Source organism: Tachyglossus aculeatus, chromosome 1 (genome assembly GCF_015852505.1).
Source record: "Tachyglossus aculeatus isolate mTacAcu1 chromosome 1, mTacAcu1.pri, whole genome shotgun sequence".
Lineage (NCBI taxonomy): Eukaryota > Metazoa > Chordata > Mammalia > Monotremata > Tachyglossidae > Tachyglossus > Tachyglossus aculeatus.
The window spans coordinates 18,963,065-18,989,914 of NC_052066.1; the positions used below are offsets into that span (position 1 = coordinate 18,963,065).

At 44.3% G+C, this 26,850-nt stretch overlaps 1 protein-coding gene across 2 annotated transcripts in view; it reads left to right on the forward strand.

Annotated features, from left to right (window-relative positions):
* PTPN4 (protein tyrosine phosphatase non-receptor type 4) overlaps nucleotides 1-26,850 on the forward strand; it is a 246,725-nt gene that overhangs the window by 51,698 nt on the left and 168,177 nt on the right. Inside the window, exons 3-4 of one of the 2 annotated variants that reach the window (XM_038743503.1) lie at nucleotides 22,116-22,158; nucleotides 22,236-22,335. In XM_038743503.1, coding sequence (XP_038599431.1) covers nucleotides 22,116-22,158; nucleotides 22,236-22,335 — 143 coding nt within the window. The remainder of the gene's footprint in view (nucleotides 1-22,115; nucleotides 22,159-22,235; nucleotides 22,336-26,850) is intronic. The other variant, XM_038743495.1, reaches the window with a different exon arrangement.

Consider the following 26,850-nt stretch of genomic DNA (forward strand, 5'->3'; position numbering starts at 1 on the left):
AACCTCCCCAGCGCTTAGAACAGTGCTTTGTACATAGTAAGCGCTTAACAAATGCCATTATTATTATTTATTATTATTATTTGATGCAGTGGGCCCAAATACTGGTTGATGGTAACACAAGTTCAATGTGTAGGGAGGATTTTGAAAGGATACATTTTTTTAGGCATTGTATTTCCCTAATGATATTCTTTAGGGGAGCACGTAAGGTCAAGACACAGCGTTGTTTTAAAGTCTCTTGAAACATTCTCTGCATTGCTACAATTTTCTAATCTCTCTGATGAGCTGTTTCTCTTTTTAGTGGTGCCAGGTGCTAGAAGGGAGTATTTCATTCTAATTCCTATCTGGGAACGAGAACTGGAATTCTGTCAAATCCCTCTTTTGGAAATTTACTGGGTTTTTTCATTAGGTGGAAGAGATTGTTCTATTTTGTTTGGGAACTCTAGCGACCGGGTAACAGTTTCCATGGTGGCTTCCTTCTCCAAATTAGTTTCTAATTGGCCTATCTGAAGCTGTGTGTTATTCTGCTAATTTTTGGTTATTCAAGCCTTGCCGGTCTAATTTGTGGATTAGATTTGTGCCCATTTCTTCTCCTTCCTTCTATTCTTGTCTCGTGGGATTGTGATACCCATTAGTACATCTGCCAGAGTTGGGTGGGGGTTGGGGGCACACAAATATAGAAAGTATATGTTTTTTCTAGCAGCAGATCTCCAAAATGGTTGTTTTGGTGGGGTAGGGGAGGGGGGAGGTAGAAGTTGAAAAATTTAAAAGATTTGGATTGTCTGTAGTTTTGATTTATCGAGGTTTGGGATTATCTATAGATTTCATTCCTCTCCTTTGCATAACGCATTGCTCAAAGCATAGTAAGTGCCTCGTAAATTGCTGTTGTTTAGACTGTGAGCCCCTCGAGGGACAGGCCAAACGGCGAATTCCCACCTGTACTATTATTTCCCAGAGTTTGGTATAGTGCTCTGCACACGGAAAGTGCTTAATCAGTACCTTTCCTATTATCCTTAGGCAAACTTTCTCCAAAAGTAGATGATTATGAGGTCATATTGGTCTACTCTGGCCTAATCTCATATCCTGTCCGGCAGCTTCCCAGCTATCTGAAATCAAGATGACAGGATGTTTCTGCTCCAGATAGGTGGTTTCTTCCTGTCTAACCCCCTCTCCCCCAAACACACGTACACACAGATACACGCACACAACCCACGCCCACCCTGGCCTCCAGATAACTTCTCCCTGTCAACTTTTGACCGGTGCCAAGGCAGAAGAGCAGGGCAAAAACCTCTTGATGATGGATCTGGCTGAATAATAATAACGATGATGATGGCATTTGTTAAGCACTTACTATGTGCAGAGCACTGTTCTAAGCACTGAGGGGATACAAGGTGATCAGGTTGTCCCACGTGGGGCTCACCGTCTTCATCCCCATTTTACAGATGAGGGAACTGAGGCCCAGAGAAGTTAAGTGACTTGCCCAAAGTCACACAGCTGGAGTGACTCGGAACCGAGGGGTGAGTTCATCGACCAGGCAGAGGGTCCCTCCAGACCCCAGCTCGGAGCCTGCTCCGGAGTTTGACCCGGTTCTCGGGTTGGCTCTTTAGAAAGCAGCGTGGCTTAGTGGAAAGAGCTCGGGAGTCCGAGGTCATTGATTTCACCTGTCTACTTGTTTTGTTTTGTTGTCTGTCTCCCCATTCTGGACTGTGAGCCCATTGTTGGGTAGGAACTGTCTCTATATGTTGCTGATTTGTACTTCCCACGTGCTTAGTACAGTGCTCTGCACACAGTAAGCGCTCAATAAATGCAATTGAATGAATGAATGACAAGTGGCGGAGCTGGGATTTGAACCCATGACTTCTGACTCCAAAGCCCGGGCTCTTTCCACTGAGCCACGCTGCTTCTCCTGAAACCTGGGTGGGGGCTGTGGTTTGGACTAGTTGGGCATTTGAATCTCATGAGTCCCACCGGTGGTCAGGCCGAACCAGATGGAGCCAAATCTCAGCCTCACCCAGTAAGAGCAGTCTAGCCTGCCTCATTCATTCATTCAATCATATTTATTGAGTGCTTACTGTGTGCAGAGCACTGTACTAAACGCTTGGGAAGTACAAGTTGGCAGCAGTCTCTTCCACCTAATGAAAAAACCCAGTAAATTTCCAAAAGAGGGCAAATGGAACTCCTCTCTGGGCTCGAATCCCAGCTCCCCAATGTGTCTGCTGTGTGTCCTTGGGTAAGTCACCTAACATGTCTGGGCTTCAGTTTCCTCATGTGTAAATTGGAGATTAAGACTGTGAGTGTGTGACCTTGGGCACAGTACTTCACTACTCCATACCTCAGCACCTCACTTCTCTGTGCGTCAGTTCCCTCATCTGTCAAATGGGGATTAATCAATCAATCAATCAATCAATCGTATTTATTGAGCGCTTACTATGTGCAGAGCACTGTACTAAGCGCTTGGGAAGTACAAATTGGCATCACATAGAGACAGTCCCTACCCGATAGTGGGCTCACAGTCTAAAAGGGGGAGACAGAGAACAGAACCAAACATACCAACAAAATAAAATAAGTAGGATAGAAATGTACAAGTGAAATAAATAAATAAATAAATAAACAGAGTAATAAATATGTACAACCATATATACATATATACAGGTGCTGTGGGGAGGGGAAGGCAGTAAGGCGGGGGGATGGAGAGGGGGACGAGGGGGAGAGGAAAGAAGGGGCTCAATCTGGGAAGGCCTCCTGGAGGAGGTGAGCTCTCAGCAGGGCCTTGAAGGGAGGAAGAAGGGAGGGAGGATTAAGACTGTGTGGGGCTAGGACTGTGTCCAATTTGATCAGTTTGTATTTATCCCAGCGCTTAGGACAGTCCCTGGCATATAGTCAGTGCTTAACAAATACCATAAAATATAAAATAAAATAAGCACCATTACTAGTGGTTGCACTGCACTGTTTCCATGCTCTCCCATGCATGTCAGTCAGGTTCCCATGGGGAAATGGAGTACAGCATGCCAGTACGCAGGCTGAGCTGGAATACATGGCAAAGCCCCTGTGAAGATTTTCTTCTAAACGTGCAGGACCATTTTTTTTAAAATGGTATTTAAGTGCTTACTCTGTGCCAGGTACTGTGCCAAGTACTGGGATAAATAATAATAATAATAATGGCATTTATTAAGCGCCTACTATGTGTAGAGCACTGTTCTAAGTGCTGGGGAGCTTACAAGGTGATGAGGTTGTCCCACGGGGGGCTCACAGTCTTAATCCCCATTTTACAGACGAGGGAACTGAGGCCCAGAGAAGTGAAGTGACTTGTCCAAAGTCACCCAGCTGACAAGCGGTGGAGTCGGGATTTGAACCCATGACCTCTGACTCCAAAGCCCGGGCTCTTTCCACTGAGCCACGCTGCTTCTCCAGTCAGACCGGGGTTCTCCCGGGCTCATGCCATTACCGCTCTGTTTCTCGTTGGACTCGGTGGAGTTCTCGGCTCCGCCAGGTGATTGGAAAAAGTGGGAAGCAGGTAGGAGAAAACAGAAACCTCAGACATGAATCTCTTCCACGGTCTGCCGGCCTCACCCCTTTACCTGATGCGTCGGGCAGGGGCCGGGTGGATGGTAAACCCGTTCAATCTTTACGTCTGTGGGTTATAGCATGTTTTAAATTCACGAAAAATCAATGTTTGAAAAGCCTTCAGGTTACTCGACCTCTTTCTGTTCTTCATCTTGATCCGTAATTTTGTCTGGGGAGAAGTTTTTCATCACTGAAACTCTTTTCAAATCACAGTCGATCCCCATCTCCATTTCCTTCTGGGTTTATGAGGAGGTGAACTGGATTGTGTCCAAACTCAACTTCTACCCTCCTCATGACAAGAAGGTATTTTTCTTCACCAAGCGGTCGGTTTACTCGACTAACCATCAGAGTCAATGGCCCAGAAAGCGATTTTAAATGTTAAGTATGTGGCCGAAAATACACCCCTTTGACTTTGGGTGGTAACTAGAACAGTGTGCCTTTGTTCCTCCCCGGGAAAGTCAAATGAGGCTGTGGTAGCTTTACCGAAGAAATGACGGGTGAATAGGTGTGATGGTTTCTGGCCTTCTCCCTGCCTCCAGAGCTTCCAGTTATCACGTCTTTCGCCTGTCAGAGACAGCAGCCGGCTGTCCCTCAGTCAATCAATCAATCAATCAATCATTCAATCATATTTATTGAGCGCTTACTGTGTGCAGAGCACTGGACTAAGTGCTTGGGAAGTACAAGTTGGCAACATATAGAGATGGTCCCTACCCAACAACAGGCTCACAGTCTAGAAGGGGGAGACAGAGAACAAAACAAAACATATTAACAAAATTAAATAAATAGAATAGATATGTACAAGTCAAATGAATAAATAAATAGAGTAATAAATACGTACAAACACGTATTCATATATACAGGTCACAGCCACGGTGCCCGTGGGACCTTTCAGGAAAGACCGACTCATCCGAGTCCTCCTTCTTTGATACCGTGTCAGTGTCTTCTGAAACTTTCTTAGCTGGGGTTGTAACAGTGACCTTTTTTCCTTCTTAGGAATTCTCTGCTCGAGCTTCCAAAGAGTTATTTTATTTTGTTAATATGTTTTGTTTTGTTGTCTGTCTCCCCCTTCTAGACTGTGAGCCCACTGTTGGGTAGGGACCGTCTCTATATGTTACCAACTTGTAATTCCCAAGCGCTTAGTACAGTGCTCTGCACACAGTAAGCGCTCAATAAATATGATTGAATGAATGAATGAAAGGGCGCCTCCTCCCCTCCCTTTATTTTTGGCTTTTAAAGTTTGAGTTTGGGGCTTGGAAATTACTACTGTGTCTTCCTCAAATTGAAAGAATTAATTTTTTTAAAAAATAGCTTCATTTATTAAAAATGTTTCAACTTTTTTTATGTTATCTGTTAAGGGTTTACTCTGTACGAGATGCTGTACTAAGTACCTGGGTAGAAACAAGCTAATCAGGTTGGACCCAGTCTCTGTAATGTAATGTAGTAATAATGACATTTGTTAAGGGCTTACTATGTGCAAAGCACTGTTCTAAGCGCTGGGGGGATAAAAGATGATCAGGTTGTCCCACATGGGGCTCACAGTCTTAATCCCCATTTTACAGATGAGGGAACTGAGGCTCAGAGAAGTTAAGTGACTTGCCCAAGGTCACACAGCAGACATGTGGCAGAGCCGGGATTCGAACCCATGACCTCTGACTCACAAGCCCGGGCTCTTTCCACTGAGCCACGCTGCTTCTCTGTCCTACATGGGGCTCAGTCTCAGGCCCCGTTTTATAGATGAGGTAACTGAGGCACAGAGAAGTAAAGTGACTTGCCTAAGGTCACACAGCAGACAAGTGGCAGAGCTTGATTAGAACCTAGGCTCTTCACAAAGCCAGATCCATGCTCTGACCATGCTGTTCCTTGTAAAAACCTATTTTTCTGTTTCTTCTGCATTCCATACATTGTAGTCTACGTTGGAAGCAAGCATCCTGAATTTCAGGGTTCAGTTCAGTAAGAATGCACATAACATAACGTTACAATGTTTTCAAAAAGAAAAATATTTTATAGAGCAGGAGTATAATTTCATATTTGTGACAGTTTCACTTTCAGTGAACAAAAACAACCTCCTGGTAACAGTTTATAGCAGTTTATAGTCCATTCTAATCCTGTTCAGGCAAAATCATAATTCCACTGCTAACATTTTACTGATCTACACAGACAGTACGGAATGCTGTTTAAAAATTATATTTTTATTCGTTTGAATTTGGTAGAATTAATTTGCTGGCTCCGCTTGGACTGGCAGGTGGCTCTCAGACTAGTTTAAGAACTTGGGGCTTTAATTTTCTTGCCTGTGATGTGGAGGTGAAAATTTGGAAAGGAAACACCGTCCCCCACCCCGAAGACAAATCAGTCAGTCAGTCGTATTCATCGAGCGCTTACTGTGTGCACGGCATTGTAATAACTGCTTGGGAGAGTACTTTATAACAGTCCTGTTCCCTGCCCGCAGCGAGCTGTCTAGAAGAGGAGACAGGCAGTAATAGAAATGAAAAATTATCAATATGTACATAAGTGCTGTGAGGCAGGGAGGGGTGTGTTCTATCTTTTATCACAAAAAGTGATTTTGTAAGATTGAGAGGCAGTTCCTCTGGCCCACGTCCTACCTCTGGCCTGGAGCTCTCTCCCTCCTCAAATCCACCAAACAATCATCATCATCATCATCAATCGTATTTATTGAGTGCTTACTGTGTGCAGAGCACTGTATTAAGTGCTTGGGAAGTACAAGTTGGCAACATATAGAGACAGTCCCTACCCAATAGTGGGCTCACAGTCTAAAAGAGTGGGCTCACAGTCTAAAAGACAAACAATCACACTTACCCCTTTCAAAGCTCACCTCCTTCAAGAGGCCTTCCCAGACTGAACCTCCCTTTCCTCAGCTCCGCCTCACCTCGACTTGTGTATACATATATACATATATATATATATATATAGCATATAGCAGTGGAATTATGATATATATATATATATACGTATATATGTATTTAGCTATAATTCTATCCATTTATACTGATGCCTGTTTACTTGATTTGATGTCTGTCTCTCTCCCCCCTCACCCCCGCCCCCAGACTGTGAGCCCCTTGTGGGCAGGGATTGTCTTTCTTTATTGCTGTATTGTACTTTCCAAGTGCTTAGTACAGTGCTGTGCACACAGTAAGCGCTCAGTAAATACGATTGAATGAATGAATTAGACCTTGAATGAATTTGAATTTTAGACTGTGAGCCCACTGTTGGGTAGGGACTTTCTCTATATGTTGCCGGCTTGTACTTCCCAAGCACTTAGTACAGTGCTCTGCACACAGTAAGTGCTCAATAAATACGATTGATTGATTGATTCACTCATTCAATTGTATTTATTGAGCGCTTACTGTGTGCATAGCATTGTACTAAGCACTTGGGAAGTACAAGTTGGCAGTGAGCAATACTGAGAATCAGGATCCCTAGATTCTGGCTCTGGCTCTGTGGTGATGATGATGGCATTTTTTAAGCACTTACTATGTGCAAAGCACTGTTCTAAGCGCTGGGGGGGTTACAAGGTGATTAAGTTGTCCCACGTGGGGCTCACAGTCTTAATCCCCATTGTACAGATGAGGTAACTGAGGCTCAGAGAAGTTAAGTGACTTGCCCAAGGTCACACAACAGACGTGTGGCGGAGCCGGGATTCGAACCCATGACTTCTGACTCCAAAGCCCGGGCTCTTTCCACTGAGCCACGCTGTGCAGTTGAGACTAGAAGGCAGAAGCACAGGAGGGCACGGGGAAGAGGACTTAGGGTTTCGAGCAGTGGGGGCAGCTGGGGAAGAGGAGAAACGTGGCAGGGGAATCAATCAATCAATCGTATTTATTGAGCGCTTACTGTGTGCAGAGCACTGTACTAAGCGCTTGGGAAGTACAAGTTGGCAACATATAGAGACGGTCCCTACCCAACAGTGGGCTCACAGTCTAGAAGGGGGAGACAGACAACAAAACAAAAAGGCAGTTTGCCAAATGGGGGACTTCTCGTTTAATGTAGTGCCATTTATTTGTAACAATGTCTGTCTCCCCCTCTAGCCGGTAAGCTCCTTGTGGACAGGGGATGTGTCTGTTATGTTGTTATAGTGTACTCTCCCAAGCGCTTAGTACAGTGCTCTGTGTACAGTAAGTGCTCAATACTACTACTAATAATAATAATGATGGCATTTATTAATCGTTTACTATGTGCAAAGCACTGTTCTAAGCACTGGGGAGCTTACAAGGTGATCAGGTCGCCCCATGGGGAGGCTCCCAGTCTTCATCCCCATTTTCCAGATGAGGTAACTGAGGCCCAGAGAACCCTCTCTCCTTCTCTTTCCCTCTCTCTCTTTTTAATGGTATTTTTTAAAATGCTTACTAAGTACCAGGCACTGTACTGAGCACTATGATAGGTTATGATAGGTATAATCAGGTTGGACACAACTCATGTCCCACACGGGGCTCACAGTCTTAATCCCCATTTTGCAGATGAGGAAACTGAGGCACTGAGAAGTTGTGACGTGCCCAAGGTCACACAGCACACAGCACACAGCGGCAGAGCTGGGATTAGAACCCAGATCCTTCTGACTCAAGGCCTGTGCTCTATCCACTGGGCCATGCTACTTTTCACAAAGCCATACTGCTTCTCACTAGGCCACACTTCTTCTCTCTTCCTCTCTTCCTTCCTCCTTCGCTCCCTCATCCAGAGTATTCTGTGGTTTCTCCAGTTTGTCTATGGGGAAAGCCTGGTGTTCGGGCCACTGAGCCTTTGCCCCCCCATCATGGAAGGAGACAGGCTCACCCTGTTGCTCTGTGCTTCTTCCCCCTTAGACTGTGACCCCATTTGGGATGTTCTGTGTCCAACCTGATTATCTTGTATCTACCCCAGTGCTCAGTACAGTGTGCGGCACATATAAAGCACTTAGACACCACAGTTAGCTTAATTGTGGACAGTAAGTCAGCCCAGCCTCTCTCCCGGCTTACTTCATGCTCAAATTTCCAGAAGCCCAAACCAGCCCCTAGCTTCTCCCCAAATCCACCAGCCTGTGTTATAATAAGCAATACCGTTACTGGCTCACCACTTCAGCCTTTCAGTCCATGATTCTCTGTCCGGCAGTGGCACTGGGGTGATTGGAGCTAACAAATGTGTGAGAGTTGCTCTCTGATGCTTCATCTTCATGTAAAGGAAGATAAGATTTAAGGAAGATTAGATGTAGCCTAGTGGAAAAATACCACAATTATTATTAGGACCACATTCTTGACTTGTAATCAATTTATGTCTTTGCAAGCATTCTAATTTTGCCCTTGAACAACTCCAATTTTTCCGTCTAGAAACCCATTATAGACCTCTCATCTGATGAATGTATCCGAGCCCATCTTGAACAAATGGACATCTTCCTGTAGTCAAAAATTCCTTATGCTTGTCACCTGCCCTTGAGGATCCCCAGCCTTCACTTGTCCTCCTGTGAGCTGTGGGTGCTGAATTACCTGAGCAAAGTTAGCTCAGAGATAAAGGATTGAGTCTTTGTTGGGAGACTCAGGTGGATTCCCAACTGGGTCAAGGAAGTGGCTGTTTACTTGTTTGGTTGTCTGTCTCCCACTTCTAGACTGTGAGCCCGTTGTTGGGTAGGGATTATCTCCATCTGTCGCTGAATTATACTTTTCAAGCACTTAGTAGAGTGCTCTGCACACAGTAGGCGCTCAATAAATACGACTGAATGAATGAATGAATAAATGTGGCAACTGAGGCATTTGCTGTAGGTGCCAACTACAGAAGGAACCAGAGTGACTCATTTGAAATTGAATTTGAATTTGAAATTGAGGAGCAGAAGGTAAGAGCTTGGACGTAGTGGTCAAAGGAGTTGGGTTATAAACCTGGCTCCCTCTCTTGCCTTGGACAAGTCACTTATATTATCTATACCTTAGGTTCTTCATATGTAAAATGGGGATTCAGTACCTGAACTCCCTCCTACTTAGACTGCAAGCCCCATGTGGGAGAGGGATTGTATCTTACCTGATTAACTTGTGTCTCCACCAGCACTTAGAACAGTGCTTGACAGAGAAAGTCCTTACCAGATACCAATTAATCGATTATTAATGTCATCTGGGCCTAAAAAAGTAAATGCAGCTTCCACAGTATCTAACTTAGATCCTGGGTCTAGGTTCTGGGTCCCCTTCTTATCTAAGTCCACATTCACTGCCTTGGGAAGCTCTTTTCTCCATGGTTACAAATACTGAGTCCCAAATCTCCTTCCTTCTGGCACCTCAAGCTCAATGCGTCCAAAACAGAACTCTTCATCTTCCTTCCCAAATTTTCTCCTTCATCTCACTTTCCGTTCACAGTTGACAACACCACCATTCTCCCATCTTGAAAGCCTGTAACCTTGGCAGTATCAGGATACCAACCAGCCTTCTCTCTGATCTCCCATCCTCGTGTCTCTTCCCACTTCAATCCATACTTCATGCTGCTGCCCAGATTGTCTTTGTCCAGAAACGCTCTGGGCATGTAACTCCCCTCCTCAAAAATCTCCAGTGGCTACCAATCAATCTGCGCATCAGGCAGAAACTCCTCACCCTGGGCTTCAAGGCTGTCCATCCCCTCGCCCCCTCCTACCTCACCTCCCTTCTCTCCTTCTCCAGCCCACCCCGCACCCTCCGCTCCTCCGCCGCTAATCTCCTCACCGTGCCTCGTTCTCGCCTGTCCCGCCATCGACCCCCGGCCCACGTCTTCCCCCGGGCCTGGAATGCCCTCCCTCTGCCCATCCACCAAGCTAGCTCTCTTCCTCCCTTCAAGGCCCTGCTGAGAGCTCACCTCCTCCAGGAGGCCTTCCCAGACTGAGCCCCTTCCTTCCTCTTCCCCTCGTCCCCCTCTCCATCCCCCCATCTTACCTCCTTCCCTTCCCCACAGCACATGTATATATGTTTGTATATATTTATTACTCTATTTATTTATTCATTTTACTTGTACATATCTATTCTATTTATTTTATTTTGTTAGTATGTTTGGTTTTGTTCTCTGTCTCCCCCTTTTAGACTGTGAGCCCACTGTTGGGTAGGGACTGTCTCTATATGTTGCCAACTTGTACTTCCCAAGCGCTTAGTACAGTGCTCTACACACAGTAAGCGCTCAATAAATACGATTGATGATGATGATGATGATGTACAAGTAAAATAAATAAATAAATAGAGTAATAAATATGTACAAACATATATACATATATACAGGTGCTGTGGGGAAGGGAAGGAGGTAAGATGGGGGGGATGGAGAGGGGGACGAGGGGGAGAGAAAGGAAGGGGCTCAGTCTGGGGAGGCCTCCTGGAGGAGGTGAGCTCTCAGTAGGGCATTGAAGGGGGGAAGAGAGCTAGCTTGGCGGATGGGCAGAGGGAGGGCATTCCAGGCCCGGGGGATGATGTGGGCCGGGGGTCGATGGCGGGACAGGCGAGAACGAGGTATGGTGCACTACTATGAGGTACTACTACTACTAATAATAATGGCATTTATTAATTGCTTACTATGTGCAAAGCACTGTTCTAAGCCATGGGGAGGTTACAAGGTGATTGGGTCGTCCCACGGGGGGGGCTCACAGTCTTCATCCCCATTTTACAGATGAGGGAACTGAGGCCCAGAGAAGTGAAGTGACTTGCCCAAAGTCACACAGCTGACAATTAGCAGAGCTGGGATTTGAACCCATGACTTCTGACTCCAGAGCACGGGCTCTTTCCACTGAGCCGCACTGCTTCTCTGTCCCAGAATGTGACAGAGGGTGGCCTCAGGTCCCACACCAAAATAGAAGTTTACAGGGCGGTATTGGAGCCCAAACTTCTCTACAGCAGGGAGAGTCGGGCTTCTTACAGAGGGCATATAATAATAATAATGACATTTATTAAGCGCTTACTATGTGCAAAGCACTGTTCTAAGTGCTGGGAAGGTTACAAGGTGATCAGGTTGTCCCACGAGGGGCTCACAGTCAATCCCCATTTTACAGATGTGGGAACTGAGGCACAGAGAAGTTAAGTGACTTGCCCAAAGTCACACAGCTGACAGACCGTGGAGCCGGGATTTGAACCCATGACCTCTGACTCCAAAGCCCAGGCTCTTTCCACTGAGCCACGCTGCTTCTCTAAGCAGGCTAAGCGCAGGCCGTATCTGACTCCTTGGGCAGTTCCATTAGGGTTGCTCATTGACTTGTACTCAAGATCAATCAATCGTATTTATTGAGCGCTTACAGTGTGCAGAGCACTGTACTAAGCGCTTGGGAAATACAAGTTGGCAACATATAGAGACAGTCCCTACCCAACAGTGGGCTCACAGTCTAGAAGACAGCCGCTTCTTCTCCCACTCCCTCCTGTGTCACCCCGCCTTGCTCCCTTTATTCATCCTCCCTCCCAGCCCCATGGCACTGAAGTCCATATGTGTACTTTGTTTATATTCACGTCCGTCTCCCCCACCTCTAGACTGTAAGTTCGTTGTGGGCAGGGAAAGTGTCTGCTTATCGTTGTACTGTATTCTCCCAAGCACTTAGTATTCATTCATTCATTCATTCGTATTTATTGAGCGCTTACTGTGTGCAGAGCACTGTAACAAGCGCTTGGGAAATACAAGTTGGCAACATATAGAGACGGTCCCTACCCAACAGCGGGCTCACAGTCTAGAAGGGAGAGACAGACAACAAAACAAAACATATTAACAAAATAAAATAAATAGAATAAATATGTACAAATAAAATAAATAAATAAATAGAGTAATAAATACGTACAAACATATATACATATATACAGGTGCTATAGTACAGTTCTCTGCTCACAGTAAGTGCTCAATAAATGTGACTGAATGACTGAAGACATCAAATAGGAAGACAGGATCACAAAGAAGCAGCGTGGCTCAGTGGAAAGAGCCCGGGCTTTGGAGTCAGGGGTCATGGGTTTGAATCTCGGCTCTGCCAGTTGTCAGCTGGGTGACTTTGGGCAAGTCACTTCACTTCTCTGGGCCTCAGTTCCCTCACCTGTAAAATGGGGATTAAGACTGTGAGCCCTCCGTGGGACTACCTGATCTCCTTGTAACCTCCCCTGCACTTAGAACAGTGCTTTGCGCATAGTAAGCGCTTAATAAAGGCCATCATCATCATCATCATCATATCTGTAATTTATTTATTCATTTACTTATAATAATAATGGTATTTGTTAAGCACTTACTATGTGCCAAGCACTATGTATGTATGCATATTAAAGTCTGTCTGCCTCTCTAGACTGTGAACTCGTTATGGGCAGGGAATGTGTCAGTTGTTGTATTGTACTCTCCCAAGCAATTAGTACAGTGCTTTGCACACAGTAAGTGCTCAATAAATACACTTGAATGCATGAATGAATTAGGCAAGGGATAGTTCTGGAATTTGTGGATTATTCATTCATTCATTCAATCAATCCTATTTATTGAGCGCTTACTGTGTGCAGAGCACTGTACTAAGAGCTTGGGAAGTACAAGTTGGCAACATATAGAACCGGTCCCTACCCAACAGTGGGCTCACAGTCTAGAAGGGGGAGACAGAGAACAAAACAAAACATAGTAACCAAATAAAATCAATAGAATAAATATGCACAAATAAAATAGAGTAATAAATTTGTACAAACATATATCCATATATACAGGTGCTGTGGGGAGGGGAAGGAGGTAAGGCGAGGGGGAGGAGGGGGCTCAGTCTGGGAAGCTCTCCTGGAGGAGGTGAGCTCTCAGAAGGGCCTTAATATTATTATTAATATTATTATTAATATCATTATTATCATTAAATAACAAAACCTGGTTTCTGTGCTGCTCACAGAGGAGAGCATGGGGCCATGGGGGCTTCAAGAGGTTGTTAAAGTCAATGGGTGGTTCTAGAGGAAGGAACCGATGTGGACTTTGGCTTCCAGTTGGGAGTAATCGTGGTTTTTGTTACGCTTCTTCCCCTCCTCTGTGTCCCCACCCTCACGGTCCAGTGACTGGGCTCTCCCTCAGTCAGTCGAAGCTATCTATTGAGCGCTTACCGTGGTGTGCAGAGCACGGTCATGTGAATGGCTTGGGAGAGGACAGTTTAACAATCAGCCTGGTCCAGCCTCCTTTCCCAGGGCTGGGAATGGGAATGGGACGTTGGCCTACAAGTGGGAGGGAACCGGGGAATGGTCTGGTGCGGACGTGACCGTGGGGAGAAGAGACGTGGAAACGAGTCGAGCACGGGGCTGGCGATGAGCGGGGTAATAATAATAATAATAATGGCATTTATTAAGCGCTTACTATGTGCAAAGCACTGTTCTAAGCACTGGCGAGGTTACAAGATGATCAGGTTGTCTCATGGGGGGCTCACAGTCTTAATCCCCATTTTACAGATGAGGTAACAGGTGCAGAGAAGTTAAGTGACTTGCCCAAAGTCACACAGCTGACAATTGGCGGAGCCGGGATTTGAACCCATGACCTCTGACTCCAAAGCCCGGGCCCTTCGACGAGCACTTAGTACACTGCCCTGCACACGGTAAACACTCAGTAAATACCACTGACATATTGATCCGGGCTCAGCTGGGGCTCACGTGGCTTGAAGTGGCGGCCGTGATGTCCAAACCTGTCCGACTTTTAAATAACCACAAAGAGGACTCCAGCATTATTCTTCCCTTTAAATCACCATCTTGATTTTTCTGGGGAATGTCTGTGGGGTTAAATAGTCTTGTCTTGGTGTGTGACTTTGGGCAAGTCACTTGACTTCTCTGTGCCTCAGTTACCTCATCTGTAAAAAGGGGATTAAGACTGTGAGCCCCTCGTGGGACAACCTGATCACCCTGTATCCTCCCCAGTGCTTAGAACAGTATGTTGCCAACTTGTACTTCCCAAGCGCTTAGTACAGTGCTCTGCACGCAGTAAGCGCTCAATAATCAATCAATCAATCAGTCATATTTATTGAGCGCTTACTGTGTGCAGAGCACTGTACTAAGAGCTTGGGAAGTACACATTGGCAACATATAGAGACAGTCCCTACCCAGCAGTGGGCTCACAGTCTAAAAGGGGAATAAATAAATACAATTATTTATATACAAAATGCGATAAATACAATTGAATGAATGAATGCTTTGCACATAGTAAGCACTTAACAAATGCCATCATTATTATTATTATTTCCATTGTATTTCAGTTAGGTGGTCTCGGTCGGGTTCCTAAAGTCGTTTCTCGTGTGGCAGAGGCTTTTGATGACCCTAAACGGCCCCGGCCAGGATTCCTGCAGGTTTTGGTGGTAGCAGATTTTCCACGGTTTAAGGAGCGGTGAAAAGTGCCAGGGCCACTGAGTCTTGAAGCCCAGGGAGAGGGGGAGAGGAGGGGCCAAGTTCACCATGTGGGTGGCCGCAAAATTACTCAATCTTATTCATTGAGCACTTACTGTGTGCAGAGCACTGTACTAAGCGCTTGGGAAGGACAAGTTGGCAACATATAGAGACGGTCCCTACCCAGAAGCGGGCTCACAGTCTAGAAGGGGGAGACAGACAACAAAACAAAACATATTAACAAAATAAAATAAATAGAACAGATATGTATAAGTAAAATAAATAAATAGGGTAATAGATATGTACAAGTAAAATGAATAAATAAATAAATGCTCAGCCTGGAGCTGGGCAGAGGATGGACTGGAAGAGGAGAAGGGGGAAGAAGGCCCCGGGAGGGAATAGGCTCTAACGGGCTGGTTGGATGGGACTGGGGATCCTCCAAGAAGCCTTCCCTATCTATCTATCTATCTATCTATCTATCTATCTATCTATCTATCTATCTATTTATTTTACTTGTACATATCTATTCTATTTATTTTATTTTGTTAGTATGTTTGGTTTTGTTCTCTGTCTCCCCCCTTCTAGCCTGTGAGCCCACTGCTGGGTAGGGACCGTCTCTATATGTTGCCAACTTGTACTTCCCAAGCGCTTAGTACAGTGCTCTGCACACAGTAAGCGCTCAATAAATACGATTGATTGATTGATTCCCTGACTAAGCTCTCCTCCTCTCCTCTTCTCCCACTCCCTTCAATGCCGCTCTTCCTTGCTCCTTCATTCACCCTTCCTCCCATCCCCACAGCACGGATGTATATGTCTGTCATTTATTTATTTATTGATCTATTTATGGAGAAGCAGCATGGCTCAGTGGCAAGAGCCTGGGCTTGGGAATCAATGGTCATGGGCTCAGATCTGTCAGCTGGGTGACTTTGGGCAGGTCAATTCACTTCTCTGTGCCTCGGGTAGTTCATCTGTAAAATGGGGATTAAGACTGTGAGCCTCACGTGGGACAACCTGATCACCTTGTATCCCCCCCCAGCGCTTAGAACAGTGCTTTGCACATAGTAAGCACTTAACAAATATCATCATCATCATCATCATTATTATTATTATTCTAGACTGTGAGCCCACTGTTGGGTAGGGACCGTCTCTATAGGTTGCCAACTTGTACTTCCCAAGTGCTTTGTACAGTGCTCTGCACACAGTAAGTGCTCAATAAATACGATTGAATGAATGAAATTATTCAGGTTAATATCTGTCTCCCCTTCTAGACTTTGAGCTCACTGGGGACAGGAATGCGTCTGTTGTCAGTACTTTGCACATAGTAAGCACTTAACAAATACCATCATTATTATTATTGTTATATTGTACTCTTCCAAGCGCTTAGTACAGTGCTTTGCACACAGTAAGTGCTCAATAACTGCGATTGATTGAATGAATGAATGAATCCTGGGAAGCTCTGTTTATTCATCCTCCCTCCCAGACTTGTAATAATAATAATAATAATAATAATAATGATGGCATTTAAGCGCTTACTGTGTGCAAAGCACTGTTCTGAGCGCTGGGGGGTTACAAGGTGATCAGGTTGTCCCGCGTGGGGCTCACAGTCGTCATCCCCCTTTTACAGATGAGGTAACTGAGGCTCCGAGAAGTTACGTGATGTGCCCAAGGTCACACAGCAGACATGTGGCGGAGCTGAGATTCAAACCCACGACCTCTGACTCCAAAGCCCGTGCTCTTTCCACTGAGCCACGCTGCTTCTTGTAGATATATACTTATGTATATATCTTATATATCTTATGTATCTTATGTATAGAGAAGCAGCGTGGCTCAGTGGAAAGAGCCCGGGCTTTGGAGTCAGAGGTCAGGGGTTCAAATCCTGACTCCGCCAATTGCCAGCTGGGTGACTTCGGGCAAGTCACTTAACTTCTCTGGGCCTCAGTTCCCTCCTCTGTAAAATGGGGATGAAGACTGTGAGCCTCCAGTGGGACAACCTGATCACCTTGTAAGCTCCCCAGAACAGTGCTTTGCACATAGTAAGCGCTTAATAAATGTCATCGTCATCATCATCATCCTCCTCCTCATCATCATCATATCTGTAATTCATTTATTTATAATAATAATAATGGTATTTGTTAAGCACTTACTATGTGCCAAGCACTATGTGTGTATGCATATTAAAGTCTGTCTCCCTCTCTAGACTGTGAACTTGTTATGGGCAGGGAATGTGTCAGTTGTTGTATTGTACTCTCCCAAGCATTTAGTACAGTGCTTTGCACACAGTAAGCGCTCAATAAATACACTTGAATGAATGAATGAATGAATTAGGCATGGGGTAGTTCTGGAATTTGTGGATTATGGTCCTTTGGCACCAGGACTGCTCTTTGTAGTGGTCCTTTGTAATAATAATAATAGTGATGGTATTTCTTAAGCACTTACTATATGTCAGGTACTGTTCTAAGCATCGGGGTTGACACAAGCTAATCAGGTTGGACACAGTCCCTGTCCCACATGGGGCTCACTGTCTCAATCCCCATTTTACAGATGAGGCCCAGAGAAGTGAAGTGACTTGCCCAAGGTCACACAGCAGCCACGTGGCGAAGCGGAGATTAGAACCTACCACCTCTGACTCCCAAGCCTGTGCTCCATCTAGTAGGCATTGCTGCTTCCCTTGTACTCAGAGAACACGTCACCAATGGTGAAATTCCCCTGTGGAGTGTCTAACTGACTTACATGGCCAAAGTGAGACCACAGTCCCTAGCACCGTGCACACAAAAAGACTCCTTTTTGCTGCTGTGGTTGTTTGCAGAATCCTATTCATTTATTCATTCATTCATTCATTCAATCGTATTTATTGAGCGCTTACTGTGTGCAGAGCACTGTATTAAGCGCTTGGGACGTACAAGTTGGCAACATATAGAGACGGTCCCTACCCAACAGTGGGCTCACAGGCTAGAAGGGGGAGACAGACATCAAAACAAAACATATTAACAAAATAAAATAGAATAAATATGTACAAGTAAAATAAATAGAGTAATAAATATGTACAAACATATATACAGTACTTTTTTGCCTCATGCTTCTGTCTCACAATCCTTCGGAAGCTTCTTCTCTAAAAGAGCCGTCACTTTCATGATTGCAGTGTCGTCGTTCCAGCCAGTAGACAATTTTTAATGGCATTTAAATTCTTACTATGTGCCAGGCACTGTACAAAGCGTCGGGGTAGATGCAGGCTAATCAGGTTGGACACAGTCCTTGTCCCAAATGGAGCTCACAGGCTTAATCCCCCCATAACAGTAATAATAATAATGGTATTTGTTCACTCATTCCTTCATTCAATCGACTTTATTGAGTGCTTACTGTGTGCAGAGCACTGCACTAAGCACTTGGGAAGTACAAGTTGGCAACATATAAAGACGGTCCCTACCCAACAACGGGCTCACAGTCTAGAAGGGGGAGACAGACAACAAAACAAATTATACTAACAAAATAAAATAAATAGAATAGTAAATATGTACAAGTAAAATAAGTAGAGTAATAAATCTGTACAAACATATATACAGGTGCTGTGGGGAGGGGAAGGAAGTAGGGCAGGGGGATGGGGAGGGGGAGAGGAAGGAGGGGGCTCAGTGTGGGAAGGCCTTCTGGAGGAGGTGAGCGCTCAGTAGGGCCTTGAAGGGAGGAAGAGAGCTAGCTTGGCGGATGGGCAGAGGGAGGGCATTCCAGGCCAGGGGGAGGACGTGGGCCGGGGGTCGACGGCGGGACAGGTGAGAACGAGATACCATGTCTTCTGTCAAGGTGGTAGTTTTCCCAGGGCGCTACGATTGATTTCACACCAGCATCCAAGCCTCTTGTCACATCTTCCAGCATGGCTCTGTAAAATGAACCCAGCAGCTCCAAATAACAAGGAAAATAGTGGGATTTGTTAAGCGCTTACTGTGTGTCTAGCCCCGTTCTAAGCGCTGGGGAAGGTACCAGGTAATCCGGTTGGACACAGTCCCCGTCCCACACGGGCTCACAATTGGAGTAATAATAATAATAATGATGGTATTTATTAAGCGCTTATTATGTGCAAAGCACTGTTTTAAGCGCTGGGGAGGTTACAGGGTGATCAGGTTGTCCCACGGGGGGCTCACAGTCTTCCTCCCCATTTTACAGATGAGAGAACTGAAGCAGAGAGAAGTGAAGTGACTTGCCCAAAGTCACACAGCTGACAATTGGCGGAGCCGAGGTTTGAACCCATGACCTCTGACTCCAAAGCCTGGGCTCTTTTCCATTGAGCCACGAGAACTGGTATTGAGTCCCCATTTTGCAGATGAGGTAACTGAGGTACGAAGAAGTGAAGTGACTTGCCCAGGGTCACCCAACAGGCACGTGGCAGAGCTGGGATTAGACCGTCGGTACTTCTGAGTCCCAGGCCTACGGTCTCTCCACTCGGCCACACTACTTCCAGTGGATTCGAAAGGGAACCCTGGCTCTCGTGGCCAGCCAGTCCACCACAAAATGGTCCAAAATCATAACGAACTCATCAGAACAACCAATTTAGCAAATAATTTCCACAGTCTGGATCTACATGGCTAGAGAAGCAGCATGGCTCAGTGGAAAGAGCACGGGCTTTGGAGTCAGAGGTCATGGGTTTGAATCCCGGCTCCTCCACGTCTGCTGTGTGACCTTGGGCAAATCACTTAACTTCTCTGAGCCTCAGTTCCTTCATCTGTAAAATGGGGATTGAGACTGCGAGCCCCACGTGGGACAACCTAATCACTTTGTATCCCCCCAAGCGCTTAGAACAGTGCTTTGCACATAGTAAGCACTTAACAAATTCCAACATTATTATTATTATTATTATTATTACTGATGGTGGCCAGTGCTTTCTTGAGGTCTAAGAAAACAGAATAGAGGTGTTGGATCTCCTTCCTGCACTTTTGTATAATGTAACTTGCTGCAAGGATTTGTCTGCCGTGTCACACTTGGTTCTGAAAACTAGATAGATAGACCAAAATATTAGCTCTTTGTGTAACTGGGAAAGCTGCCTTTGGACTGCCCATAATTACTCTCCCCTCCTTCAAAGACTTGTTGAAGGCATATCTCCTCCCAGAGGCCTTTCCTAAGCCCTCCCTTCCTCTTCTACCATTCCCTTCTGCGCTTAGTACAGTGCTCTGCACACAGTAAGCGCTCAATTGATTGAATGCATCACCCTGACTTTCTTCCTTTTTTTTTAGATGGCATTTATTAAGCACTTACTATGTGCAAAGCACTGTTCTAAGCACTGAGAAGGTTACAAGGTGATCAGGCTGTCCCACAGGGGGCTCACAGTCTTAATCCCCGTTTTACAGATGAGGGAACTGAGGCCCAGAGAAGTTAAGTGACTTGCCCAAAATCACACAGCTGGCAATTGGCGGAGCCGGGATTTGAACCCATGACCTCTTCCTTTATTCATCCCCTTCTCCCAGCCCCACACCACTTATGGACATATCTTTATTTATTTATATTAATGTCCATCTACCCCTCTAGACTATAAGCTCATTGTGGGCAGGGAATGTGTCTGTTATATTGTACACTTCTAAGCGCCGAGTACAGTGCTGTGCACACAGGAAGCGCTCCAAAAATGCAATTGACTGCCTGTCCACATGGACGCTACCATCATCCAGTGATGCCTTTTTCAACTGCACCATGTTGTCATTTGGAAGAGTAGAAATTTCAGAGAAGGTTGTGTGTCTAGAAATGATCCTTATTATTGTGGTTTCTGTTATTATTGTGGTTCCTTTGTGCTAAAGGCTGAGGTAAAGACAAGATCATCAGGTGGGACAAAGTCCTTGTCCTTCAGAGAGCTCAAAATCTCAGAGGTAGGCAGAGCAGGGATCTTATCCTCATTTTACAGAGGAGGAAACTGGAGTCCAGAGGGCTTAGGTGACTTGTCCAAGGTCTCGTAGGCTCATGGCAGAGCTGGTTGAAGAACCCAGACCGGTATTCTTCCTTTTCTCCAAGATCACACTGCCTCACAAAATTAAATTAGCCTCCCCACCAGGGAATCCAGCTGTAGCTTCCTGTGGGACAGGTGGACTGTAAACTCCTTGAGGGCAGGGATCATGTCTATCAACTCTGTTGTATTGTACATTCCAAGCGCTTAGTAACAATAATAATAATAATGGCATTTATTAAGCGCTTGCTATGTGCCAAGCACTGTTCTAAGTACTGGGGGGATACAAGGTAATCAGGTTGTCCCACGGAGGGCTCACAGTCTTAATCCCCATTTTACAGATGAGGTAACTGAGGCCCAGAGAAGTTAAGTGACTTGCCCAAAGTCACACAGCTGACAAGTGGCGGAGCTGGAATTCAACCCATGACCTCTGTCTTCAAAGACTTTGCTCTTTCCAGTGAGCCACGCTGCTTCTCTAGTACAGTGCTGTGTGCACAGAAAGCGCTTAATAAGTACCACTGACTGATGAGGTGGGAATAGCCACCACTATACTAACAAGAAAATAAAAATAGGACTTGAAGTACTACATAGAACTATAACCATTTTTGCTTCTCTTTAAATAAGCCATTCCCAACTTCTAAAACTGGCTTGAGCTTAAAGGCATAAGGGAGGAGGAGATGGCTTTTCCTAAACATCTAGTGGTAGGGAGAATTTTGTGATTTATTCATTTATATTAATGTCTGTCTCCCCATCTAGACTGTACACTTTTTATGGACGGGGCATGTGTCTATTTATTGTTATATCATACTCTCCGTTAGTGCAGGGCTTTGCACTCAGTAAGTGGTCAGTAAGTACCATCGAATGAATGAATGAGAATTAACAGAAGGCCTCTGTAGTGAATTGCTTAGTGGGTCCTGCTCAAGCCTGGAAAGGGATGGTAAAAGTTGATAAGCTTTTAAGGAAGATTGCCCGAAAGGTACTTGTTTTATGAATCGAATCCTCCCTGCCCTCTCTCATCTCTAGGTTTACCTTTCTTGGCATTTTGAAACATAAAATCTGACGAATGGAAGTCCTGATATTTTCCGAATGAAGGACAAATTCATTGATTACTTGGATTCAAGTAAGAAAGATTCCATCCAGAAGTAGATTCAGTTTACGTAGCACTCAAATATTTGCGAGGCTTCCAGCTTAACTTGGTTCCCATTTTATTCTTTCTAGGCCCTTTAGGTTTGGCTGTTGATTTTACTATGGGTATGATTTGCCGTTCTTAATCCTGTTAGTTTCCAAGTCTGTACATTTTCTGTATGTTTTTTCAAGGAAAACAAAAAAACACTCCAAAAGCAATGTCTTATAGTTATTTATTTATTTTTCAGAGGTGGCTGGATCCAAACAAACCAATAAGGAAGCAGTTAAAGAGTGAGCACATATATCCCTTTGGTGTTTTTCTATTATACTTTGTAAAGATAAAGAATTAAGATAACCTAATTAATTAGAAATGCTTTTATTAATTCTAGGAGGATCTCCTTACAGTTTGAACTTTAGAGTCAAATTTTTTGTAAGTGATCCCAACAAGCTACAAGAAGAATACACAAGGTGGGTTTAAGGAGCTTATTTTCTCAGAAAATTCCCTTCAGAACTAATCCCCGTGGAAAATTAGCAGCGATTCAGGATGTAAAGCTGGAGTGTTGGGTTGATAAGGTCAGCCCGGAATTTTCTTGGAAGGTTGTGAAGAATGAGCATTTGACTTGATGCTTTCTTGGAGCAGAATTTCTGTGTGAAAACTCATGCTTTAGGCATTTCATTTTCAGAGAGCAAAATCGAAAAGTCTGTAGTCGAGTAGCAGCTTTTTAGGTTCCCAAATTTACCTCATATTTCCTACAGATATCATCAGATACCGGCCAGTGCTTCACTAGAGTTAAAGGCATACTAGACCCTGGAATGCACTCGGGTCGAGATGGGTCTCAATTAACATCTGCTTTTGTACTTCTGTTTCTAATGCCGTCACTCTGTAGGACAGTGCTCTGCACACAGTAAGCACTCAATTAATGTCATTGATTGAATGATTGATTGCCAGCGGGGTTCTTAGACCATCCCCTGTTGGCTTTGCCCAAGCAGGCTTGATTCAGGTTGAGTCTGCTGGATATGTCAGGAAATGTACACATATGTAAAGATATGTAGATGTCTTTAAATTATATATTATAAATTATTTATTTACGACACTGGTCTGCACACAGCAAGTGCTCAGTAAGTACGGTTGAATTATTGTCTGTCTCCACCTCTAGACTGCAAGCTCATTATGGGCAAGGAACATGTCTGCCTGATTTTGTTGTACCGTACTCTCCCAAGCATGCACAAAGATACACATACGTACAGACAGTAAGCACTCAAGAAATGCTATTGATTGATTTATTGATTGAAATTTAGTGTAGATTGTCTAGGGTGGGAATCATTGATAATAGATGGTGGAGAGGGAGAAGATGTCCGAGTAATTGTTATCTGGTTTGGCTAGGGGATTGTTAGGATTCACACGGTCTAATTTAACCACTTCATAATCTAGTTCTAGATTTCTAGATTTCACACATCTTGCAGTGGAGGTCAGTTTTTATCCATCTTGTGTCAAATTGGGGCTAGGTTTAAGGTGCCAGAGGGTAGAGCTTTTGATTTTGAGATACTATCGCTAATCCTTTGACTAGTATCATTGGAAGGGATAGGAAAATGAAAGAGCATGCAATCAGAGTTGCCTGTTCTTATTCTTTAAAAAGCCCAGAAACTATTTTATTCCCAATGTATTTGTAAGTAGGTTATAGTTTGCTATTGCCTTCTCCCAAGAGATTAGGACGGTGCGCAGCATAAATACTATTCAGTGATTATATATTCCGTTGGAGTTGAGAGGGAAGATGATGCAGTTTTCATCAGTCACAATATTTTAAATGAGCACCAAATCGTTAAAGATAGAAATGATTAGCATGATGATTTAAACATTCCCTGAATAGCTTAGTTTCTGCTATTCCTCATTGAAAATGACATCATATTCCATTTTAATCAAAATGCAGCTAAAGATAAAGCTGACCTCTTTTTTTGGAGAGAGTTAAAAGATCATTTTTAGTGGTAAATGAAAAATAAATCACTCAGTGGTATTTATTGATAATTTACTATGCGCAGAGCACTGTAATTAATCTCTGTAAAATTCCTCTTTGCAATTATTTTAAGGTCCAAGCCAGATTTCAAATTTTATATAATCACATCCTGGTTTCTCTAAATCTTTTTGGCTTAAATTAGATTCAATATTCCTTCCCTTCTACTATAAATCTTTGTGTGAAGTTACTTTTTTCCATTGATTGGCAGTAGATGCATTTGTGGAAAAAGTAGTTATTATAGTTTAATCACTTGAATTTGAGACTCTGTAGGAGCTTTATGTGAAGAGGTTGTTTCCTGGAAAAAGGATATCTTTAAGGATTCAAATACTAAAATACCAGTTTTTTAAAGTTGAACATCTTAAAGATTAATGAGCTTTGAAGATCCATACATGCGCTTTCCAACTCAAATTCCAAGGACGAGAGACATCTTATGGGCTAAGGCCTAAGTGATTGTTGATGTTTAGTCAGTGTCTGATGGTTCAGCATGTCAATATTTATTGCCTGGTATAAAGCTGTTTAGAATGATCGCATGATATTTCATTTTAAAATACTCATTCATTCATTCATTCAGTTGTATTTATTGAGCGCTTACTGTGTGCAGAGCACAGAACTTAGGTGTTGGGAAGTACAAGTTGGCAACATATAGAGACGGTCCCTACCCAACAGCGGGCTCACAGTCTAGAAGGGGGGGACAGACAACAAAACAAAACATGTGGACAGGTGTCAAGTCATCAGAATAAATATCTGATACTCTTCATATTTAATAGTTTTCCAATTATCTTGAATACATTTTCAGTAGTTAACTTGAACCTTTACTTGGAAAGGTAACTGAAAAAGTGGTATGTTAGCTGAGTCAGAAATGTCAGTAATAAAGTAAGTCAGTATCGAGCATGATGAGGCTCTTTTTTTTTTGATGGCATTTATTAAGCGCTTACTATGCGCAAAGCACTGTTCTAAGCGCTGGGGAGGTTACAAGGTGATCAGGTTGTCCCACGGGGGGCTCACAGTCTTCATCCCCATTTTACAGTTGAGGGAACTGAGGCCCAGAGAAGTGAAGTGACTTGCCCAAAGTCACCCAGCTGACAGTTGGTGGAGCCGGGATTTGAACCCATGACCTCTGACTCCAAAGCCCGTGCTCTTTCCACTGAGCCACGCTGCTTCTCTTGTCATGCCCATGAGACCTGACGGGTCATAATGAGAGTGATAAAAGCTCAAGCGATTGTCGTGGAGTCGTGCAAAAAGTGTGCAATTCACATGCCCTCTTGGCAATACAGGAAACATCAGGGGTTACCACCCCGGTCATTGCCAGCGGTGAAAGCTACCTTTCTGACCCAAGTTCCATGTCGCCGTGGCCCCAGGCTCTGGAAGTTTCTGATGTCGGAGTCATCAGATGATGATTTCTGCTTGAGGTTTATTCCTTTGTTTTGCTCCCCGTCTTCATTTAGAGCTCTCGAAAGTGGGAGAGCATCAGGAGCACCCCTCACCGGGGAAAAAAAGAGTCAACCGTTCTCTGGGATTGTCAGAAACTGGCGGTGGCGGCGTCACCGGTGGAAGCGACGGCCGAGGGCACCTTATCCGAGCTTCTCCAACCTCGTTTCCCCACATTCCTCCATCTTGAAGTGTCCATGACTTAGGGTGGCATCATGGCACCCTCAATCCAGCGCTTAGAACAGTGCTTGGCACATGATAAACGCTTAATGATAATAAAAATAGATGACATTTATTAAGCGCTTACTATGTGCCAAGTACTGTTCTAATTGCTGGGGAGGTTACAGGGTGATCAGGTTGTCCCACGGGGGGCTCACAGTCAATCCCCATTTTACAGATAAGGGAATTGAGGCGCAGAGAATAATAATAATAATAATGATGATGGCATTTATTAAGCGCTTACTATGTGCAAAGCACTGTTCTAAGCTCTGGGGAGGTTGCAAGGTGATCAGGTTGTCCCACGGGGGCTCACAGTCTTCATCCCCATTTTACAGGTGAGGTAACTGAGGCACAGAGAAGTGAAGTGACTTGCCCAGAGTCACACAGCTGACAATTGGCGGAGTTGGGATTTGCACCCGTGACCACTGACTCCAAAGCCCGGGCTCTTGCCACTGAGCCACGCTGCTTCTCTAACAAATACCATCATTATTATTACGTGCCCTGGTGGTGAGAGGTTTACTGCCAAACATAATTTATGCACAGTTGCATTAGAACTAAGCTTAGAACAGTGCTTCGGTGTTTAGAACAGTGCTGGGCACATAGTAAGCACTTAACAAATATCATAAGTAATTGTAATATACTATTACAATGTAATGTAGATGTAAAATAGCATAAGTAACAAGTAAGTGGCATCATATGTTGCCAATTTGTACTTGTACTTCCCAAGCGCTTAGTACAGTGCTCTGCACACAGTAAGCACTCAATAAATACGATTGATTGATTGATTGATAAGTATTAGCTCCATCATGGTTAAGTGGAGGGAGAGTCCTCTGCATCCTTGAAGTGCTACTGGGTGTTCTAGGGAAAAAAAATATAGTATAGAGTTGGCATGTATCTAAGGGCTCAATCAGTGGTATTTGTTGAGCGACTACTATATGCGGAGCACTGTACCAAGTGCTTGGGAGACTACATGGTAACACAGTTGGTAGATAGATTCCTTGCCCACAGGGAGCTTAACCTACCTAGGCTGTTCCCGGGCTGGTTGTTCCCATGTGGTATAGCTGTAATTTATGACGTCTGTAATTTATTTATTGATATTGATATCTGTCTCCCCCTCTAGACTGCAAACTCATTGTGGGCAGGGAATGTATGTATTCATTTTTATATTGTGCTCTCCCAAGTGCTTAGTACAGTGCTCTGCACACAGTAAGTGCTCGATAAATACAATCGAATGAATTGAATGAATGAACGAACGGTCTTTGGCCTCCAGAAGCATATGCCAGCTTGGAGCTTTTATAATTGTTTTCTGTCCCAAGTTACCCTA